The following is a 22,739-nucleotide window of genomic DNA, read 5'->3' as shown; positions in this document are numbered from 1 at the left end:
GCTAGGAAGATTTTTCTTAAGACCGGTAGAATATGGCCAAATAGAAATACCTGGCCTTCGATAGAACATGGTACGTTGATTCTAACACCCCCTTTTCTGTTGCTGACAAATTCAAAAGAAAAATTTCGCAAATACTGTCTTTGTTTGACCCAAGAAAATTATTCACTTATTTTCAATATGTACACTAAGTCAGTCACATTCATTGTTTTGATTGCCAGCGTTGGCCATAGAATTATTTATATATATATATATTCGTGATCATTCTTGATTTTTATTACTTCATACTGAAAATAATATCGAAAAAGTTTTGAAAGAAATTCATTATTTTAAAGAAAAAAAGGCGTAGGTGTATACTATCTGGAATTAATTGGAAAACTATTTATTTTCAGCCAAAACAAAATGTCAACAAAATGTCTTCTAGGTAATGTTTCCTATGACCTTTTACAGAGATGTTAGCCTCTATATAGATTTGGATTTCAAAATTTAGTCAACTTTTATCATAAAATATTTTTTGATCAGATTGTTCTCAGAACTGTCATGGAATTTATCGTTGATCGTACGTTATCTCTCAACTACCGGATATCCCATTGGATGTGGCGAAAAGGACACGCGCAGGTCACTGCTGCCAAATCTGGTATTTAAGACTTTTATTACAGAAACAAGTGTCCTAAGAACTATGGCATCATGATTAAAAACATGATTTATTTATAGGAGCCTTAAAATGAAAAAAGTTCTCAAAAGTTTTGCTACATGTAAAATGTAAAAATTTTTTACATCTTTTACGCAAGATATTGATGATTTCTCTTTATTTTAGATACTAACTCACGTAAAATTTTCCGACTCTTTTCGAAATTTTTGAGCCAACAGCCTTGACGTTTTAAGAAACTACAAATGGGACAACATGTAGGAAGTACAGGTTTAGTTTTGTTTATAAACATGAACACATTACTTTATAAATCTCTGATAACACTATTAATCTACTGGCGACAGAAACCTATAGACAAATGACGCATTCCGAGAGTAAAGAACAAACACTGGTGTACGTATGCAATGTTTACTAAGCAACACATATAAACAATAAACATAAATAGGATAGTACGACAGACATTCATCGCTCTTCCGCTTCTAACAGGTCTGAAAAAGAAACAAAGCACTTGTACTATTAAACCTTGCGTCTTCTAAGAACTATCAATTTTCAAAAACATTTCACACACGTTTTTTTTTTCTCTTTTAATGAATCTAACGATAAAAATACTTTTAAAGTAGATAATGAAATTATATACGAAACCGAATCATTAAGGTAGCTCCATACTCGTAAAATTCTCTGAGGAAAGTTGAAAAACAGAATTGATTTCGACTTAATAGACTTAAATGTCATCAATTGTTAGAAAAAATATGCATGTCATCACACTTTTTGAGATGCCAGATAAACATAAACTAAAGCATATTTTAGCATTAGAAAAATGTATTTTTTTCTGTTAAAAGTAAAATCTTGTCGGCAGAAATTTGTTTTTCTTGTTTAATTTTAATGTCAACTTTATCAGAAAACTAAAATTACAAAAATATTTTAAAATCAATCGTTGGAATAAGAAAAACTATAGCATTTAGACATACAACTGAGAGAAAAGTCAGAAAAAGAGTTATTTCCCCTTTGCATAGATAAAATATATAAAAATTTGGAAATTTAGTATAAAATTAAGTGTGAAAATATCTTTAACCTACCAATAATTCTAATTACATCCATGTGATTATATTCACATAAAATGAATAAAATTATCTGGCACAATTTTTAAAGAATTCAAAGTTTTACAAAAAAGTGTGACGTCACAGAACACTGGATCTACTTTAAATAGTTTTTGAGGCATCACGTGACAATTCAATAGATCATTGAGTACTGCGCTGGTACCCACCTGGCCTGATGCGCTGTAAGGCCCGCCTGGCCCACACCACGGCGTCCTGCATAGACTTCCGGCGGTCCAGGATGTCCAACAGAGGCGTGGTGTCCAGCTCCTTCTTCATGTCGTCTGAAACAATCAAATAAAACGACACTGTGATCATTCTTAAATAGATGATGTGTCATTAATTAACATCAGAGAAATTAAAAAAATTAAGTATAGGCGTATACAGTGAAGAACTTATGTACATGCATATCAATGATAAACAAGATACCATTGCCTGTGTTTAATAATAACATCAAAGAATTATCTTGTCCATCTAGTGTTATTTTTGACTAACAATTGTTATTTTGTCCAAGAAGTAAGATATATTGAAGTACCATCTGTGGCCAAGGTGAGGAGTTTACAGCCAAACACCTGGATGTCTACAACATCCGGGAACCTGCTCATGATGTCAATCACAGATAAAACGTCATAGCCCTCTATCAGTTTCACGTCATAACTCTTTATCAATTTGTCATTGTCTTCATTGGCTGCAACTGCAAATCAAAACAAACATAGAAATTAACAGAATATAAAAGATCACCCCTGCGTTATTTTTAAAATTTTAAACGTATTTAGCCTAATAATGCAATAAATATATATCAATAAACATTAATTGTTATTACATTCTACAATGAATTATAATTTTACCTGATTTAAGTAGGTTTTCAAGGGCCATAAAGGCCACCACAACGAGTCTGTGCTCGTCTTGGAATCGCCGGAGGGTCGTCATCAGCGTGCTCATACCATGCTGGTGCAGAAAAACCATGCTCGTGGAATCTGAAAGATTAAGGGAGAGGGAGGTAATGCAGATAGCGTAAAGTATAACCACAATAACGCCAACTTTATCATTTTGTTAAGTATTTGGAAAGAACATAAGAACAGGATATAATTGATGTGTGTGTCCATTTTGTACCTTGTTCCTCCGTAAGGTAACACAGGGCGCCAGAACAAACAATTTGTAGGTCTAGTTTCCCCGGGAAATTCCTCATGGCGTTGTGAATTAGGGACAGAACCTCTGAGGAACGCTTTTTATGGAACCCGTCTAAAAATAGAATAAAACAAGTTCCGTAAAAGTCAGTCAAATGGGTTTTTGGGAAAGAGAAAAAAATATCAAGAAAAAAAAAGACAAGTGTTGACTCACTCATTGCTAAGGCCGCCATCACTTTACAGCCGTGGAACTGTACGTCATAAGTGGTAGAGTTGATGGTTAACAAATCCACCATTTTGTCAAAAGACCCACAATCAACAAACATCTTACAACCGTTCACTGCAACCAAGGTGAGAACATTGTAAAAACGAAATAGCATCAAAGGTTTAAATAAATAAAGATATTTCTCACCAAAAGAAAAAAAACCCTGGCAATTCATTTTTGCAAACATACCTGTTGAGACAACTTTTTCATAGAACTGGACCAGATAAACGTCTTCTCCATTGTTATTTTGTAAGACATCCGGTACAGTACATATCACGCGTTCTATGGCATCCAACTCCGAAGTTGTGATACCTGTCAACATAAACAACTCATCACTTATTTTGTATAATTGGAACATTCCTACTTTTTACTTAATCATAACCAAATTACTGTTATATATTAGACTAGGTGGCTGTTATACATATGTATTAGACTAGGTGGCTGTTATATACATGTATTAGACTAGGTGGCTGTTATATACATGTATTAGACTAGGTGGTTGTTATATACATGTATTAGACTAGGTGGCTGTTATATTCATGTATTAGACTAGGTGGCTGTTATATACATGTATTAGACTAGGTGGCTGTTATATACATGTATTAGACTAGGTGGTTGTTATATACATGTATTAGACTAGGTGGCTGTTATATTCATGTATTAGACTAGGTGGCTGTTATATACATGTATTAGACTAGGTGACTGTTATATACATGTATTAGACTAGGTGACTGTTATATACATGTATTAGACTAGGTGGCTGTTATACATATGTATTAGACTAGGTGGCTGTTATATATATGTATTAGACTAGGTGGCTGTTATATACATGTATTAGACTAGGTGGTTGTTATATACATGTATTAGACTAGGTGGCTGTTATATACATGTATTAGACTAGGTGGCTGTTATATACATGTATTAGACTAGGTGGCTGTTATATACATGTATTAGACTAGGTGGCTGTTATATACATGTATTAGACTAGGTCGCTGTTATATATATGTATTAGACTAGGTGGTTTTTATATACATGTATTAGACTAGGTGGCTGTTATATACATGTATTAGACTAGGTGGTTGTTATATACATGTATTAGACTAGGTGGCTGTTATATACATGTATTAGACTAGGTCGCTGTTATATATATGTATTAGACTAGGTGGCTGTTATATACATGTATTAGACTACGTGGTTTTTATATACATGTATTAGACTAGGTGGCTGTTATATACATGTATTAGACTACGTGGCTGTTATATACATGTATTAGACTAGGTGGCTGTTATATACATGTATTAGACTAGGTGGCCTACCCTTTGTTGAGGCTAGATGTATCAGGATGTTCTTGACCAGTATTTCTGTGTCCCGACAATCTGTGCAGCTCTTTAGCAATGTTTCCAGAACGTCTAGGCCTTGATCCTCCAAAAAACTGTGGCACACCGCGTCTACAAAATTCACAAAACATTTATTCATCTACAGCCTTAATCCAAAATAGCAGTCTCTTCTAACTGATATTCAACAAATCAGGTTTTGGACTATACCGAGTTCTATCAGGTTTCCTAACAGTTTCAGGGCTAGATCCACTACATCCGGGTTATGTGACATCTTCGTCAGGCTGGTAATGGCAGCCTGTACACCACCATTCTTCACCACCGTGTACTTGTTCCCGTAAACTGCAAACAAGACGCCAGCAAATCATAATTGGAAAACCAATTAAACACCATCCACATATACACAATGAAGGAGAGACAATTCTATCTTTCTATGAATAAGGAAATCTTACCTTCTGCTGAGAGGTTTGTGAGGGCGATTTGTCCATTTTCGTGGATTCTGTCTGATTTCTCGTGATGAAGAAGTGCTGTTACTATGGTTTGAGATGCGTTCAGTCTCTCCAATACTGATCGGTGTGATTCTGATAAAAAGACATCATGATAATATGTAAGACGCAGAATCATTTTATTCATAAAAAAGAGAAACCCAACTTCAGTTCACCCGCATACAATTTTATACATCCCCTCTTGCGTGGAGCTACTTACTGCTGACTGCTAGCGTCCCAATGATCAGAGAGCCGTGTTCCTGTACCACTGGGCAGTCTAAGTACGTGGTCATCCTCTCCAAAACGATCTTCACTTTACCATCTTGTATAAACTGTTTCTGGGCCTTCTCTGAAACAATATATAACCAACAGCGTAATCTTCTAGAGTAGTTCTAAACCCAGTGACTTGTATGTGTGTCTATGTGTGTATCAAACACGCACCTGATATGGCCAGCACTGGCACCAAGAATGCAAAGATTTCCTGTTGGAGTTGGAGATTTTCTGGAAATTGCTCCAGACAATGACAAACTGTAGATACAATTTCAGGTACTGCCAACTCCTGGGCACCAAAGGCTGTAAAAATAGTGAATACTCTCTAAAACAGATCCCACCTCCTTTATTCACAGATTTAGAAATTAAATTCATTCCCATTCCAAAATTTGTAAATTACCAAAGGAAGCAAGGTTACATAGCGTCCAGCAGCCATATTCCTGTAACGTTTCGTCATACGGGTATTTTTGAAGAGTGCTTAGCACTGTAGATATCTCCCCATCCTTGCACAAGAACTGAACTGCATCCACTGTAAGTAAAAAAAACACGCACTTGTGAAATTTCTGTTCAATGTACAAGACCCGATGTATATTTACACCGGTATATCAGATACTATGATGCGTTGAACTGAATTGATACTAACTACACTTTGATAGGCAGGCTAGAGCCCAAAGAGCACACTCCAGCACCGCCGTAGAGTCAGAAAATGTCTTCAGAGTGTGCATCACCACATTCAGGGCTCCAGCATTGGAAACGTCTGAACACAGGTCCTCTGTAATAAAATCACAATTTTCATTAGTATAGAATATATGTACCAATGTGGCGTTTATCTCTTGCATTCATATTACTTGCGTGCATTTATTTTATAGAGGTTGCTTACCATGGGCTGCAAAACTACCAAGTGCCCTACAAGCGTTCTCATGAACAAGATCTTCATTTTGAAACTTTTTCATGACGTTGATGATTACGTGCACTCCTCCAATATACATCACGTTTTTCGCTGTTTGGTCTTAAAACGGAATATAGACACATTACAAAGTCATATATTGACATGCTTTATATCATATCTTTTCAAAAAACGTCCACGTAATATTTTTACATGCCGGGGGCAAGAATGATGCAAAATTTAATTTCTTACACTCAATCACTAGGTTGCTAAGGATGAAGCAACAGTTGCTAACGATTCTTGGGTTATTCTCGTGTTGCGATATCAAAGTCACAACCTTTTGGGGAACATCTTCTTCCACCAACTTTTCTAGTAATTCCTCTGCAAAAATTGTATCAAGTGCTCATAGAATCATGATAAAGTACGTCATTTATAAATTATTTTATGATTATTAGCAAAAACAAAAATGATGCCAACTATTAAATTTCTCTTACCAACTGCCGACATGCTTCCAAGAATGTCCACGGTGCCCTCTATGACCTGAAGGTCGCGGTTGGAGGTCATCAATCGTAAGAGTTCACTGATCCCATCATTCTTCTGTACGTGAACGCAGCTAGCGTCTATAAGGAAATGCATTGTAAGGTTACTTAAAGACCAAATAAGGCTGCAGGTACTTTATCTTGGTACATGGATGTCACCACTAATTATATATTTGACAATGATGAAGCACAGAAGAGAGAGGGAGGCAGACGGAATGGGGAAACAAAATTTAATACAGCCTGACAATGTTATAGGTGCTAACTAGAGCGGTTCAGTTTCAGGTCTTCCAGAGAGCTAGCAACCTTATCAGGGCAGTTAGTTGGAAAGCATTGATAAACGTAATCTTTTTTACTAGATGTCATTGTGATACTTATAATCTGATTTATATTCTATAAAACTTTACTTTGCGCTTTATATTGTAATTCAGTAGTTTTTATTACCAGAAGCTGCGCACATGCGCGCTAGAGAAGAGATGGCTGACGTCACTATCTCGTCTTGACCTGTGAATTTGACCATGGCGGTCATCAGACAGGATATCCCCTCGTTTTTAGCCAGAAGTACGGACAATGAGTCTGAAATAAAAGGAATTATTTATGGCAGTGCTTTTGAAAGTGGCAGACTAGACATCGTCTTTGATTATGTAAAATCGAATCAAAATTATTTTTGATAAGAGGTATAGAGTTCAAAAGATTGAATCATAAATGTATGCATATGGAAGTATGACGTTATAATCTAAATACAAGATCTGTATCAAAGTTTCAATGTCCTTCTTAAATATTTTAAATATAATAAATATTATTGTAATATTATAACAATGAAATACGCATAATCATAATGCATTTTTATTTACATTGAAATATGTCAGGACATAAGCACATCTCAAATGCATTATTACCACTTTTAAAGTGTTTCTTCTGCATGCATATTACCTTTGTGTTTTTCATTTTTAATGTAAAATTCAATGAAAATATATTGGAAGTGTTGTATTGCGCAAAAAATTATGTATAAACCACGTGTTTTAATGTATATAATTATGTCCATGAATTCTAAATAAAATGCAAATTTATACGAAAGAGAAATTCAATTATAAATTCACATCATCGGAACCGAGAAGAAGAAAAACCAAGTCTTCAAATTCATCACAAAGTTTATCATGTTGAACTTCAGTTCTTTTGATCATCTCAGTTTTTAGCTGAACCATTCGACATTTCTTCACGCGGTCAAGGACACATCATGACACATGTAGATTTACTTGGAGGGTGATTTATTTACGTTTGGAATTCCTCAAGCATTAAGTATGTTCACAAATTGCCCAACGTACTCAAAATAGATAAGGCTTAAATACTTGTGATTACATTTTTTTTACACGAATCATTCTTAATTTCTTTTCTCAATAAAAACGGTGTTTGTTTCTTGTCACGTCTGTGACGTCAGCAAGTCGGCCAATTTTCTGAGATGTAAAACAAAAACATGAAGTTTTTGCAGAATTCAATTAAATTTCTCACGGAGGCGTGATTAGGGCTTAGATAAATCGAGCCAAATAAGGGTTTCATCTTGAGAATCAAACGATGTTGTCGACTGTCGTAAACAAGCCACTTGAAGAATCATGTACTCTGATGAACGCATTGGCGGATCCAGAGGGGGGGTTCCGGGGGTCGGAACCCCCCCTTTCTCTGGGACATATGAAATTTTTTGAAAACGTTTAATGCCTATTTAAAGGCAATTTTTCCCATTTATAATAGAAATTCTGTAATTATCTCAAATAAATGCTTTTAAAATTGCTTATTTAAAGAATTTCGTATTGTTTTGTTTCCATGAATTGGAAATTCTGTTACAAAAATACCGTGTAAGGGGTTAACATTATGAAAATGCACAACTTTTAAAAACTTTTCTAAATATGATCGCATCTGTACTAGTGCCGGATGATGAGGCTCATTACAGAGGTCACATGAAGTTCCCTGGGACGACAATTGCTTTTACCGTTGAATTACACACGTACCATCTTTTCAGAAGATAAATTATCCCCATTTTTTGTCATATCCTATCATTTAGACCTTTATTGAAGAAGGCAATCTATAGAAATCAAAATTGATAAATAGTTCAGAATTTAAAAACATCAACGACATAAAAAAAATACCCAAAATATCCATTTCTATAATAGTTTGTCGCAATTAGTCTGAGTTATTTTTTATCAAATACAGTTGTATACGCACTGAAAACGTTCAAAATGTCCTTGTTTATTGACAAATGATGAATTTTGCACATATTGATTTTCAACAAATGGAACCCCCCCTTTTCCAAATTGCTGGATCCGCCTCTGGAACGTGTTAAAATGCAAAAGATATATTTGCTTAATGATGCATGGTCATTTTAAAGACTTACAAACGAACATTAATATAGCTATCACATTTTTAATGTTAATTCCAATCAAAATTTACAATATTATTTCAATGTTTTTAATGTAGCCGGTTTAATTGATAAGGAGCTATCTAATTTTTAGAATTTAGACTCGAAGAATTGTCTTTAACCAAAAAATAACGATATCTGTAAGAGAGTCCAATTCCCTTAACTCTGGGGATGGGACAGAATTGCTGCAAAATTCAGAATGAAGCATCACAAGGATGATAGTGCGAATGCTTAGATTTAAACGGCGCTGGGTAATTTGTCCGGAACTGCATCCGTCGTGTGCAGAATGAACGGGTTGAGGGGATGTTGGCGTACACATAGAGGGTACGAGGTACACGCATACTTTAGGTGAGGCGCGCAATGACCAGTAAGGTAAAACCAAGCGCAATATGCAACTTTACATTTATTCAGCATTTATTGAACGATCTCAACGATGAATTCAACAGACATACAAACGAGTGGGATATGGCCGGTGGTGGCCTCCCGAATCTGAGTCGTGGTGAATAGGACGTGGTGAAGGGTGGCCGCCGTATTCCGACTTCACGATTAGTTTGATTATGTATAGCATTCTAAACAACGAGTAAAAATTACAGATTCATTTGCAAATATTGATGGTGTTTTTGTTTATTCTTTAACTTTTCATTTAAATTCACGATAGTGACTTGCTCTTCAGTTAGGGAAACTCTTTTTTGATTTAGGGAATTAGTTTTAGGGAATTAATTTTAGGAAATTAGTTTTAGGGTTCATAAGTTTTAAGGAATAAGTTTTAGGGATTAGCTTTAAGACTTTGTAGTGACTGTTGTGCGCGGTGGTGCTTTACAGAAGTCTATTCCATATACATGTACATGTGTACATCAGTATTGACTGTAATTCAGATTGAACAAAATTCTCGATTATTCGTACGGTCGTTGGAAAGAAATCTAGCAAAAAAAACCCCACCTTAACTTTAGACATTTGAATGGGAGAATGAGAAATCATGAAATTTTAGAAACAAGGTCTAAACCTTTTTCAACGAAAAGTGACTACCCAATTTATACTATCATCGATTCGGATGTTGAGAAACGATTTAACAACGACGTCAAATGAGATGTAAAATAAATTTATGTTGTTTTTTAAGGATTATGTTGGGAAAGCATGCAACTGTCATATTATGTTCCAAATCTGTAGAAAAAGACAATAAAAACAAACCCACCATTAAAAACCATAAGCAATCCCCTACCACCGGAAAGTTTAATATATCGTACCGTCATAAGCGAACTGGCCCATACACCGACACCCCGTAAGTTGGGCTTTCACATCCTGGGGTCTCTCTTTCATGAGTTTTATCAGTTCCTCTATGGCAGGCTGCTTGCATTTCTGAGTTTCACTGACTGAAATCAAAATTAAGTTGATTTTATAGAGAAAAATGTAAGACAGGCTGAACTTCTCAATAGAAAAACAAATTTTGCGATTCGTAAATTAATTTTTTTCTCTCAATTCCCCCAATCCTTTATTCATATGCAGTTTGTTGCACAGATGTTTATGAAATTGAAACATTATTGAAATATAGAAATGATGCAATGTAAAATTCGATATTTCCTTTGAGAAAATCTTTAATCCAACTCTTAGATAACAATAAAATAGCAAAATAACATAATACTAAAACAGCATAAACAGAAGCAAAATAATGAATAAACAAATAAACAAATAAACAAAATTTTATTAAATAAAAAATTCTAGAATTCTTCTGAATTCTAGGAAACATTTACTTACTAAATGCCAAGTTAACATTTCCAGAACAGAACTGACAAACTGGTTTCTTAGTGGATTTTATCGGGTGTACCGCGGTACTTTTACACAATAAACCTTTAAGAATCCCTTTCCAACAACCCATGGTGCCAGGCATGGTTCTAACTGACGAGCTGGCGTCAACCTAATAGACTGTGCAGCTTAACACTCCCCTGAACAAGAGAAGGTCTTCACAGTGACTGAGTCCCGAACGCTACAAGCCACGGACCGGAGACCCATATCACGGAGACTTTTTTTTGTTCTTATGATACATTGTCTAACACGAGACGTCACTTTCATTCATTTTTATGCACTTGAACGAGACACAAAGCCTAATTAATAGAATTTTAATGCTTTTACTACTGAAGGGCAATTCCGGATCATGGTAGATTCTGCAAGGTGAAGCATTACCAATGTGCAACGCATATATTTACCGGTACATCAAATAGATATAAGACATTGTACAACTGAAGAACTGGTAATCGTTTCCGGTGTGTTGGATTGCACATGTAGATGGTTAGCCTTGTATACTAGTATACGCACGATGGACAGTTTATGATGAGATAGATAAATAAAATTGATTTATATTAAGAAATTTGATTTACATAATTTAGTTACTAGTATTAGTTAATTACCCATTGACTTTTATTGAACTGTTATAATCATTATTTTCATAAATACCCCAAAAATAGCTAGTTTGTTTTGGGGTCTTATGATAAAATAATGTGCCGCATAACTAATGAGGCATATACGAAAATTAGATTTTTAATGTAGTATCAATTGAAAGGAAAATCTTGGTATAAATTTATTTGCAAAATATGCTGCATTATTTTTGTTTAGTTCTAATTTTAAAATCATGTATAGAAAAGGATATGTATTGAATTATCGCAATCTTATTATATTGAGTTTTTGGGGTTTGTTTGTTTGTTTGGTTTTTTTTTGGTTTGCTTTTTTTATTTCGGTTTGAATAACATGTTCCATGATTAAGTTAAAGAGTGTATCAACATGGTCAACGGAGTTTACAGGGGGAACATGCCATTGGATGTGGTCCGATCATCTATTGGAGAATCATAAAATTATTTAACTTGATAATCGGATTTAAAAGTAAATTAATCTGAACTCTTAACTTTTATTGAACTGTTGACTTATAGTTTAAATTCTAGGGGATATATAATGCCTGAGAAGAAAAATTAAGCTTGTTTGTACATTTATACTCCTCCAGCTCACTCTGAAGTATTTTAATTCAATTTTTTTTAATTTAAATTTTTAACTATCATACTTTTTTATTTTTATTTCGCACGCAGTTTTTAAGTAACAAAAGAAACTTCTTTGTCCAAACTGTCCAAATCCATTCCAATTTCTTTTCATATGATTAAGCTTCATATATTTTACATGTAAACTTTTGTAAATGCAGTACATGTACCTGATGGCTTAGTATGTTTTAAATCGCATGCAGCATCACATAACATTTCATTACCCCAGATACAGTAAAAAACTTTAAAGTTGCATTGCCCTGTTATCGCGTTTTACAAGCGAGACCTTCGAATTTCTATTCTTTGCGAAATATTGAAAACAGCAAAATATACACACTTCACCCCCACCTACCGTAGGACATCGTCCACGACTGACCACTTAACATCTCTCCATTCAGCGTTAGAAATTAAACAACTCCAAATAAAATACTCTTCCTATATTGTCAGATATACGTTAAAAGTGGAACTTACCCAGTGGGGGCATGGTGTCCGAATCCTTGCCTACAAAGAGAATGATACATGGTTATTTGGCCGTGCCTTTAAACACCTCATTTAACAAAATGTTCAAATATTGACGCGATTTCACCGGAACCACCCCCGCTAATTAACTCTGTGTGTGTGCATTTCTTCCCATTATTAATTAATGAACCGATCTCCAACGACTACCTCTTTCTAGATGTGATGGATTATATTCGATTGACGAAGGTGTACACGAAATGCTTCTAGGGTTCCTGTGCAATGCGTCTTATACCATAGATTCTGGTAAATGTTTATTTTGAATCTCAGAGTCGCGTTTTATACAGATACGCCCAAAGTGAGATCAATGAGGACCATAGTGACAGTTCGGATTAGTGGGGGTTTATTTTTGGATTGTGGGGTCTTACCTTGAATAGCTGCGGTTACAGGCCGGACGCATCGGAAGTTGTCCTTGTTGCTAAGTAAAGGAGTCCTTTTTCTAAATCTGGCCCACTCTGATAATTAACACTTAACTGTCGCTTCATTTATTTGATAAGTCTGTTACATAAATGAATTCTGAGTTCGTTTCCCCTTTAGATAAACTATTTCCAGCCTAAACCTTCTTTAAATTCCAGAAACACAAAATCAAATAAAATCACTTAATCAGTGTTTTCCTACTTTTCTCTATCTCAATTTAAATATCTCGCTTTTCATCCCAGGAATATGGTCCCATTGCACTGGTCTGTCGTGTTGGGATTTTGGCTTACTGCGCTTAGTCATATCAAGTGTATGAACTGGACCAAATACCACCCACCTCTCTCTCTCTCTCTCTCTCTCTCTCTCTCTCTCTCTCTCTCTCTCTCTCTCTCTCTCTCTCTCTCTCTCTCTCATCCTCCGTTTATTACGTTATTACTTTAGCAACATCATAAGCAAAGAAAGCTTAGTCACTTTATGGAATTCCACATTTTCTACTTTCTACGAACTTACACAAATTCATTCTTAAAATTCTTCATTGTAAGATTTTTCTTCTTACTTTATTTTTTTTTACATTCTATACTTTTGATTTGTAATAATTCTCTAAGGAACTTTAAATCTTTTATTATTTCATCTATTTTGTGTGTTGGTATTTTTTTTAAACATCACATAGGAAATAATTTATCGAAAGTTTAAAAACGTTTACAATTATGTAAACATAAAGGTCTTTTACTAATTAACAACTTTTAATTGTCAGCAAATCTATGACTATTTCACTCGATTGTGAATTAGTAAAAATACATATTTTTACCATATCAATTTGAAAACTTGAAATTTAAAATTGGTGATAATGAAATGATATTTTCAAAGCTTGATTGCAAGTTATAAGAACTTTTTTATTGTTTATCAAAAATATTCATCCAATCATACTGCACTGCAATTTGGCACTAAAAATATTACAGATATTTCAAAACTGCGATGCCAATGTATATGTAAAACTTTATTACAAATATTTTTTGGTCATGCTGGACACCGTCACGGCTGAAGACAACATGACTCCAGCTTTTAGTTATCGAACCTAACAAAAGAGCAGAATAAGATTGAGCACACAAGCGATCGAATAAGGACATCAACTTCACACTGGAATGTCTCAGAGTGCGCGATTTGAATAACGATTTCATCACCCGAATTAATGAAACATTTTGTTATGAATCTTTCAAAAACTCCTTAGTCACTACACTGTTCAGGTTAAATATTTACAAGTACTAATGCGACAATACGTTATCCCCGTATCAAAAGATTTTCAAAAGGTTTACTTAAATTAGCATAAATAAACGAAACGAAAGCATTATGAAGATGATTCAGCTACTAGAGCGAAATCTTGTCGCGCTGATTAACGGGGATTTATGAATTGTTTCATGTTGGGTTTTTAGGTCCCCGGATCTTAATCCGAGGTCAACTCACGTCTTATCTTTTTTTTTTATCATTCAGAGCCTTACAGATGAATCAGAGTTTGCCGAAAAGCTACAAGTTTCCTGACTGGGTTTAATATCGTCAATATTTTAATAAGGAGGTAATTGGGGCACACTTGATGTGACAGGGAACATGTAATAAGCCGTACAGGTAGTTTTTAGACAGGTAGTATGGGGCGATTTAATGATAAGGAGTTGTCAATGTCCTCTCAATAGTCAATACAAGGTCCGGTATCCCCATATTAGTCACCCAGAGGGTTTTTTTTTCCAAAGATAGCAGGGATCATGGGAATAAATAGAAAAAAGCAAATGCATCTTAACTTGTCATTCCTGAATTTACTCTTCGTATCTCAGATCCGATCCATTAACTATCAACAGATTCAAGACGTTCTTTGAAGTTGTCTATTTCGGTTTAATATGCATGCTATCTTTACTAAATCTTGTTGTATTAGGACCAATATGTACATTATATTACATAATCTAAAGATAAATGACATATACTCACCCTCTTTCTCTGGTGGCATTAATTGGTTCTCCTGGCAGTTAAAAACCAGGTAGCTCTGTCCGACAAAGCTTCGGATGCAAGCGGATCCGGAAGTGACGCCGACCTCGCTCAGAGCTCTCCTGATGCTGTCCAGACTGACACAGACGTAATTCCGGCCGTCCGTCTCCAGACGCTGGGCCTGCAGCGAGGTGCTGATCGTCTGGCTGTCTTTGAAAACATCTTGGATGTGATCAAAACTCCATTCAACGGACTCGTCTGTTGATATCCTATGGATGTCGTAACGACTGTTGCGTCGCTTATGGGGTGCTGCAAATGATGTCCGCCGAGTCTCACTTCTGTCAGAGTCTGAAAACTCTTTAGCAACCACCGAATCCCTCCTATGGGCTTGACGAAACACATAGGAAGAACTCTTCCGAAGTTTTTCATTTTTGTTAAGCATTTCTATAGGAAGGGACGGCATGACTTGTTCTTCCGAGATCTGTGGTAGGTTACAGTCTTGCTCAATCTTTCCTTTTTCTAATTTGCATGATTTGTAAATAAAACTCTTATTTCTTTTTGGTGGGCTGTTTTCGTATGTCAAATCCGCCAACCTTGACGGGCGTTGTAATATCTTTTTGCCTTGAAGTTGGTTTTTGTCTTCGGTTGTTCCCAACAGAAGATCCAGCTGAGAACATGTGTTTGGGATCCGGAGCCTCCGACTTTTTATAGCTGTACTCTTACTTACTGCTTTGCTACAGCCATCACCATTTACACTTTGTGAAAAATTATCACCCACTGATGGCGAAGAAAATGGATTCCCTCGATCAAAATCATTTGAACCGTTCGATAATTGCTCCGTCTTAGATGACATACTTATTGACGAGGTTATCCGAATGTCCAATTTTCGTGTGGCGAGGTTCATTGCGTAACCAGCTACACCAATTACCAAGCAAATTGACCAATATATAGCAATTATTTACAAGTGTCCTTGTTTTCGACTTTTGTTAGTTCATGTACAACTCTTACTTATATAGTATAAAGAGAAGGAAATCCAACTTGAATACCAGAATTTGAAAAGTCTGAATATTGTTCCTTGCTTTGATTAGAAAGTGCGTCAGCAAATTTGATAGGTTTGGTAATGAAACAAATTAAATGAGATAAGATTGAATTAACAGCACGTGAAGGACACCACTCTTTTTACAGGTTCACCAAATCTCGATAGGAAAGCGTTTAATGTATATTTGGTGATATACATTGGATTTATGATAAAGAAACCTCGCACGTTCGGCGACGCGGTGATAGATTGCAGATCGCGTTGTTGGTCAATCAACTCAGCACTTAATGTCAGTATTGCCTCTCTCCGAGCGCAGTCCTAGAATACATAGACTTGTTACTGATATTAATTAATTTATGGCCTGTAAATGTTATGTCGCAATGATACTTAACGATCAGAAATACTCAGAATAAGCCATAATTTAACTAATTGCACTAAATATCTGATTTAAGAATTCTGAAAGTATCAGATGATGAACTGGGCTACAACACATCTATAAATGGTACATATGTAAGCGAAGACATTCATAGCCAGAATGTTTAATTTCTCATTCATAGAAACGTTTTTGATACAAACATGAATAATCTTCGTAAATGCGGATAAAAGAAGACTCTTCCGTGTTTCATTAAATAAATATCAGAATTTTGAATTCAACCCCTTCAATATATCTCAGACTGATGCTTGCTGAATTCTTTGAACGAATGATACAGATATTGCTGTATTAACGTATACTTGATATGAACATGATGGAATTTTCAAATACTGAAGGATACTTACAGCTGAAGACTCGCTGGAGCAGTACAGGCTTGCCTGAGTTTATCTGTTCTGGTCTGATATGGGGTTGTTCGGGGGAGATTGGGATACTTCAAATGATGTTCTATCGCAGATAAAACACAGGGGTCACCTACCCTCCGCTAACTATCTCTTCTTTCTGTGTCAGACAATTATTCCCGCGAAGGCTTCTTCTTTCGTTACATTTTTTGTTTGTTTGTGTGCCCTACTAGAGAAAACCCCACCCATATCCTGAAGAAAGACAAAACAAAAAGTATATTCTGAAAAATTATTTAAAAAAAGGAATATTTACATTATCTATCTGCGCCTTTAAACAGATAAAGTTTCAAAAATCAAATACATCTTCGATTTGAAGCTGTGGTACACAAACTTATTCGACGAGCCAATCTAGTTGGCAATGTAGTTATTGAGTGAAGTCAAAGTGTCATTTTTTTTCTTTTTGAATATGGTTTTTTTAAAAGTACGCGAAGTTCCTTGAAAGATACGGAATTTACGATTTTGACCGTCAAATTTTATCTTTAACCCAGCGAGCAGTAATTCCTACTTGAGGTCGAATAACGCATTCAATGACAGAATCACCAAGATGAATCAAAACATGTGCAGTTATTGTTTAAGAAGAGCTTTTAGTACCACAGCTAATGTTTACAGACGTAAAACGCCCATATGGCCCGCAAAAAGAAGCAGACGGCCATTTGACGAACGATTTCCAGTGTCAGCTAAGCACGTGAACGAACAGAAACTCGGGGGAAGCAAAGAACTGGCCGAGAAAGTTGCAATTCATCGTAAGTTATTGCTCATTGCTCTGATGTTTACATTATCATAAGACAAATTGTGAAGCTATTCTTTTTTTTTTAACAGTTTGTTCTCGTGTGCTTGGTAGAAGTTGTGGAAAATTTTTACGTCAATAATTCATGCATGAGTTATCCTTCTTGCCATTAATTTTCTGTTTAGAGCATATAAACAACATTTTATTTAATCACTGGTGTACCAAATTAAACTCTCATATTTTTTTTTTTGCTTTTGAAGATCTAAGATCTGGGGTATAATGTTTTATAAATGATTGTTATAATTGTTTGTCAGATTGTTCTGCTGGCTACGTGTCTAAACTTTAATATTTTACATAACATCTAAACATTAACAGAATTTGTCATTGACACACTTTTTCTATTACTACCCTCTTAAATGTACTCAGATCTAAGACAATGAGGGGTGGATGTCGGATGATTCAAAGCATATTTATTATTTGATGAATCAGTAAAATATACATCTTTAATTAAAAATCTTTACTACTGTTTACTAGGAATTGAGGGATTTTGAGAAAAATACTGAACTTAAAAAATTCATTTGAAGCTCAATCAACACCATAGAAAGAAAACTATCAATGTAAAAAAAATTCTTTTTCTTTTAAGTCATAAATGATACATGTACTAAATAAATATATATACTCATAGATACAACTTAACTGATTTAAAAATTCACATAGAAAAGGGTAAACAGGTTAGTATAAATCATATATATACATGTATAACTGTTGAGTTGTTGGTATGGTCAGTCTGTCACACAGTCTATACATGTATAACTGTTGAGTTGTTGGTATGGTCGGTCTGTCACACAGTTTATACATGTATAACTGTTGAGTTGTTGGTATGGTCGGTCTGTCACACAGTTTATACATGTATAACTGTTGAGTTGTTGGTATGATCAGTCTGTCACACAGTTTATACATGTATAACTGTTGAGTTGTTGGTATGATCAGTCTGTCACATATAACTGTTGAGTTGTTGGTATGGTCAGTCTGTCGCATATAACTGTTGAGTTGTTGGTATGATCAGTCTGTCACACAGTTTATACATGTATAACTGTTGAGTTGTTGGTATGGTCAGTCTGTCACACAGTTTATACATGTATAACTGTTGAGTTGTTGGTATGGTCGGTCTGTCACACAGTTTATACATGTATAACTGTTGAGTTGTTGGTATGGTCGGTCTGTCACACAGTTTATACATGTATAACTGTTGAGTTGTTGGTATGATCAGTCTGTCACATATAACTGTTGAGTTGTTGGTATGGTCAGTCTGTCGCATATAACTGTTGAGTTGTTGGTATGATCAGTCTGTCACACAGTTTATACATGTATAACTGTTGAGTTGTTGGTATGGTCAGTCTGTCACACAGTTTATACATGTATAACTGTTGAGTTGTTGGTATGGTCGGTCTGTCACACAGTTTATACATGTATAACTGTTGAGTTGTTGGTATGGTCGGTCTGTCACACAGTTTATACATGTATAACTGTTGAGTTGTTGGTATGATCAGTCTGTCACACAGTTTATACTTGTATAACTGTTGAGTTGTTGGTATGGTCAGTCTGTCACACAGTTTATACATGTATAACTGTTGAGTTGTTGGTATGGTCGGTCTGTCACACAGTTTATACATGTATAACTGTTGAGTTGTTGGTATGATCAGTCTGTCACACAGTTTATACATGTATAACTGTTGAGTTGTTGGTATGGTCGGTCTGTCACACAGTTTATACATGTATAACTGTTGAGTTGTTGGTATGATCAGTCTGTCACACAGTTTATACATGTATAACTGTTGAGTTGTTGGTATGATCAGTCTGTCACATATAACTGTTGAGTTGTTGGTATGGTCAGTCTGTCACACAGTTTATGAAGTCCTTTGCAAGACCAGTACACGTCACATCTAATTTGTATTTCATGTATAAAATAATTTCATTTACAATATTTTGAATTCACTTATAAATCCTACATGTACTATCAAGCCTATGATAATTCTTGACATTACAGGGACTTAGAATTAATCTATTAAAACTTTTGCTTGTTAAATAAAAGTGTTTCAGAAATCTGAATTTCTTTGTTGAAAATTTACAAGTGAAAATTGCAGCACTAAATGCTTCTTTTTCTCAATTTTTAATTTTACATAATGATTTATGTGTATTAAACTGGATAAATCAACAGAGGTGATAGATTTGTGATAAAACTGTATAATATAGTATTAATCATATAATCATGTGTTTTATAATGCATTTAACAGATGCTCAACCCACTGGATTTGTTCACATGAAATACAAACGCTTCTTTCGAGTGAAAGAAATGATGCCAGAGTTAGTTGTTCCAGATCTTAAAGACTGCAAGGTTTGTACATAATATCAGAAAATGAACCAATGGAAATTTGATGAACACATTCTATGTTAAATCATTTATTATCTTTAAATCTTAAATTGAAACAAAATTTGACAAAGTTTATATTAATTAAAATTGTAATGGAAGCAACTAACTTTATATATCAAATAAAGAAGATGAAGAAATAAGAAGCCCTTGAACATTAGGTAAAATGTAACTCAATTATGATACAGCCTTGTGAAATTTTAAAATATTTAGGATACATCATTTGTCCAAATGAGAACTAAATATTGTGTTTGTATGTAAAAAAAAAAAAAAAAAGGGGGGGGGGGGGGGGGGGGGTTGATGGGGGTTCTTGTGCATCTTTAATCTTGACTTACTACTGGACTGGTCATGATGTATGATTTGGAATTAGAGAATTTTTCAAAGAAAAACCACTTTACTTTCACTTTATGATTAATCCAGTCTTTCTGCTCTAATGTAAGAATTACTGGGGTCATGACTTATAAACTACTCAGTTAGGAAATAAGCATCCTAGCTCATCACAACCATAGACTTACATATGTACTTTGTTTGCTAGATTCCCAACGGTATAGAAGAGATTTAGATATTGCATCAACTTTTACCGTGCTTATGTTTATGGGCCCTGAGGGGTGGGGACAGTGAATTTTAAAGTAAATGTTTCCCCTCCAAACAGATGCTTAACACCAAATTTCGTTTAGATAAAAATAGGCTTAGTAGTTTCAGAGAAGTAGCTTTAAATGTTTAATTTTTAGTTATTAAGTGTTCAAAATTTTAAAGAACTGTGTAATTTGGGGAAGTATCTCCATCTAGCTTTCAATATTCATGATAATTAAGAAAAATTCTGGGTTTTTTTTCTGTTAGTAAAATTTTATTTTATATACATTGTCAATGTACTTTACATGTACATGTACATGTACCATACCATTATTTCAATATTGCTATTAATTATATGTAATAACCTATGCCATAAGATGTATGTCTTGTGCAAATAAAGAATATATAGTTCAAAAGAAAAAAATCGTGTTAGGGGCGGTATTAAGGGTGTTTTCCTAAAACCTTTTCTCGTTTTTTATTGTCCTAAAAAGCCATACAGATTATTCTATGACGTCATTTAGACTTTCAGCCGTCACATGTATTGTTTACCTAAGTCATTAACCGCGTCTTGATTCTCATATTGTCATAGTAACAGTCACTTTGTGAAACTAGTGGTAGGGATTGTCTCAGTGTAGCGATGATAGCTTGATTTGAAGTGGTTTATCATTTGATTTTAACAGCTGAAGCCATATGTCCCTTACAACGTGTCGACAATTCACCAAAGTGAGTTTACAGCTCAAGATCTCTTCAATACGTGCTATGCTAAGGACATCGACAAGAAGTTTAACGAAGGAGAGTACGAAGTTGACGATTACGAGATCGTCAAAAAGCCGTCGTCATCCTGATCATCAAATATTGACGGCGGCCAGATGTCAGTCGTCAGGGGGACGGGGAGTGAAACTCTCCACCGTGTAACAGAATCAGACAGGTGTGCGGCGATAACCATCAGGTGTATCAGTTACATCATCAGCTTACCTGACGTCATCAGCCGTGGAGTCGCGTCCTTCAGTGTCCGTCCTCATGTCAACACACTGTCTGTGATTGGTTTGAAAGAATAAAATAGAACTTTGGAACTGTAGAAATTTATTTGTCGACGTTATATGTATTAAATTTATATGTTCATATGTGTATGAAAAATAAATTTATAAACTAAGATTTCTGACTAAAATTATTATTGTGTAATACAAAAAAGACTCGGACATTGATACTTGGATCGTGGTGATCAGGGGTGCGTTTTACAAAAGAACTTACGACAAAGTCGTAAATATTATCCGTATCATGGATTGATCTTAAACGGAAAAACAAAATATAAACTCATTTATTTACAACTATTTTGACTGCTATAATCATATTTCACAGCCATTAGAATAAAAAATTGTTTAGTTCGTGATTAAACATCATTCATTAATTTGGTCGTAAGTCGTAAGTTCTTTTGTAAAACGCAGCCCAGAGCGCTAATTGTCGGAGTCCTTGTTAGACCAGTAAGATCACTTAGCAATTGTACCATGTTCGTAAAGCATTCAGATTGAAAACATATTTATTTCTTGTTTTATTTTCTTTTTAAACTTTTTTTTTTCATTTTAAAAGTAGATCCACCCTTCGTGGCTCTGTTTCTGGATCCGATGAAATTCTTTAGGATATTCACCTCCCATTGTACTTTACGGCTCAAACTTTTGAAATCGGAAAAACAAAAAGGTCGGGAGGGGAAGTCAAATAGATGTTTGATAAATATGTCAGTGTCGGTTACTGTAATCCTATATAGTTTGCGTCCTCCAAATAACGCAAATCGATATATACATGTACTTTTCAGGGTTGACGTGTACAAGTATAGATCTTAATCAAGATGAATGGAGTCTGAAATCCTACACACAGAATCGCCTCCACAAGCCGAGGGTTGTCAAGTCATGCCCTACACTCGTGGCCCAGTGTAGTCGACCTAAAACTCGTGCCTTGAAACGAATTCTCTCTCTCTCTCTCTCTCTCTCTCTCTCTCTCTCTCTCTCTCTCTCTCTCTCTCTCGTTACATGTTCCTAATGAACAACCGTATCCAAGAGTTGACGAAGTATGCAAATACATGTACATGTGATTATGAAAAAGCTTCAGTATATTTTTTTACAAGAAACATTATTGTTAATGCTTTTTAGAAATCCTAAAGACCGACTGAAAC

General features: G+C 35.0%; 2 protein-coding genes across 6 annotated transcripts; one reads left to right on the top strand and one right to left on the bottom strand.

Moving 5' to 3' along the window:
- Positions 1–1,038: 1,038 nt before the first annotated feature.
- On the bottom strand, positions 1,039–16,998 carry LOC105318004 (uncharacterized). 5 transcript variants are annotated; one of them, XM_020063105.3, is made up of 22 exons: positions 16,791–16,998; positions 14,981–16,331; positions 12,545–12,574; positions 10,298–10,423; positions 7,088–7,219; positions 6,602–6,727; positions 6,360–6,488; positions 6,102–6,230; positions 5,865–5,993; positions 5,622–5,750; positions 5,393–5,524; positions 5,172–5,300; positions 4,919–5,047; positions 4,677–4,808; positions 4,449–4,580; positions 3,322–3,444; positions 3,082–3,207; positions 2,854–2,982; positions 2,589–2,717; positions 2,276–2,434; positions 1,911–2,024; positions 1,039–1,134 (listed from the first exon to the last, which is right to left on the bottom strand). In XM_020063105.3, the coding sequence occupies exons 2-22, from the start codon at positions 15,879–15,881 to the stop codon at positions 1,109–1,111; spliced, it is 3,291 nt and encodes a 1,096-aa protein (XP_019918664.3). In that variant the 5' UTR covers positions 15,882–16,331; positions 16,791–16,998; the 3' UTR covers positions 1,039–1,108. The 5 variants fall into 5 exon arrangements, with proteins under 5 accessions (XP_019918664.3, XP_065930812.1, XP_019918665.3 ...); XM_066074740.1 differs by lacking the exon at positions 16,791–16,998 and having other exon boundaries at positions 14,981–16,648; XM_020063106.3 differs by lacking the exons at positions 14,981–16,331; positions 16,791–16,998 and adding an exon at positions 12,958–13,300.
- Positions 16,999–17,326: 328 nt separating this feature from the next.
- Positions 17,327–21,727, top strand: LOC105318006 (large ribosomal subunit protein mL41). Its single transcript, XM_020063109.3, has 3 exons — positions 17,327–17,587; positions 19,866–19,966; positions 21,253–21,727. The coding sequence occupies exons 1-3, from the start codon at positions 17,389–17,391 to the stop codon at positions 21,415–21,417; spliced, it is 465 nt and encodes a 154-aa protein (XP_019918668.1). The 5' UTR covers positions 17,327–17,388; the 3' UTR covers positions 21,418–21,727.
- The last annotated feature ends 1,012 nt before the right edge of the window (positions 21,728–22,739 follow it).

This window comes from Magallana gigas, chromosome 2 (genome assembly GCF_963853765.1).
Source record: "Magallana gigas chromosome 2, xbMagGiga1.1, whole genome shotgun sequence".
Lineage (NCBI taxonomy): Eukaryota > Metazoa > Mollusca > Bivalvia > Ostreida > Ostreidae > Magallana > Magallana gigas.
Note: the sequence above shows the minus strand (reverse complement) of the source record. Positions and strands in the feature narration are given on the sequence as shown.

What these genes read in the sequence shown, in the direction of transcription:
- LOC105318004 (XM_020063105.3), bottom strand. Translation starts at nt 15,881, where the DNA reads ATGAACCTCGCCACACGAAAATTGGACATTCGGATAACCTCGTCAATA. An exon ending in TGAAAAAGTTGTCTCAACAG is followed by an intron (nt 3,208 to 3,321) that starts GTATGTTTGCAA and finishes CCTTGGTTGCAG; the next exon opens with TGAACGGTTGTAAGATGTTT. An exon ending in GATGGCGGCCTTAGCAATGA is followed by an intron (nt 2,983 to 3,081) that starts GTGAGTCAACAC and finishes TTCTATTTTTAG; the next exon opens with ACGGGTTCCATAAAAAGCGT.
- LOC105318006 (XM_020063109.3), top strand. Translation starts at nt 17,389, where the DNA reads ATGAATCAAAACATGTGCAGTTATTGTTTAAGAAGAGCTTTTAGTACC. An exon ending in CGAGAAAGTTGCAATTCATC is followed by an intron (nt 17,588 to 19,865) that starts GTAAGTTATTGC and finishes TGCATTTAACAG; the next exon opens with ATGCTCAACCCACTGGATTT. An exon ending in CAGATCTTAAAGACTGCAAG is followed by an intron (nt 19,967 to 21,252) that starts GTTTGTACATAA and finishes TGATTTTAACAG; the next exon opens with CTGAAGCCATATGTCCCTTA.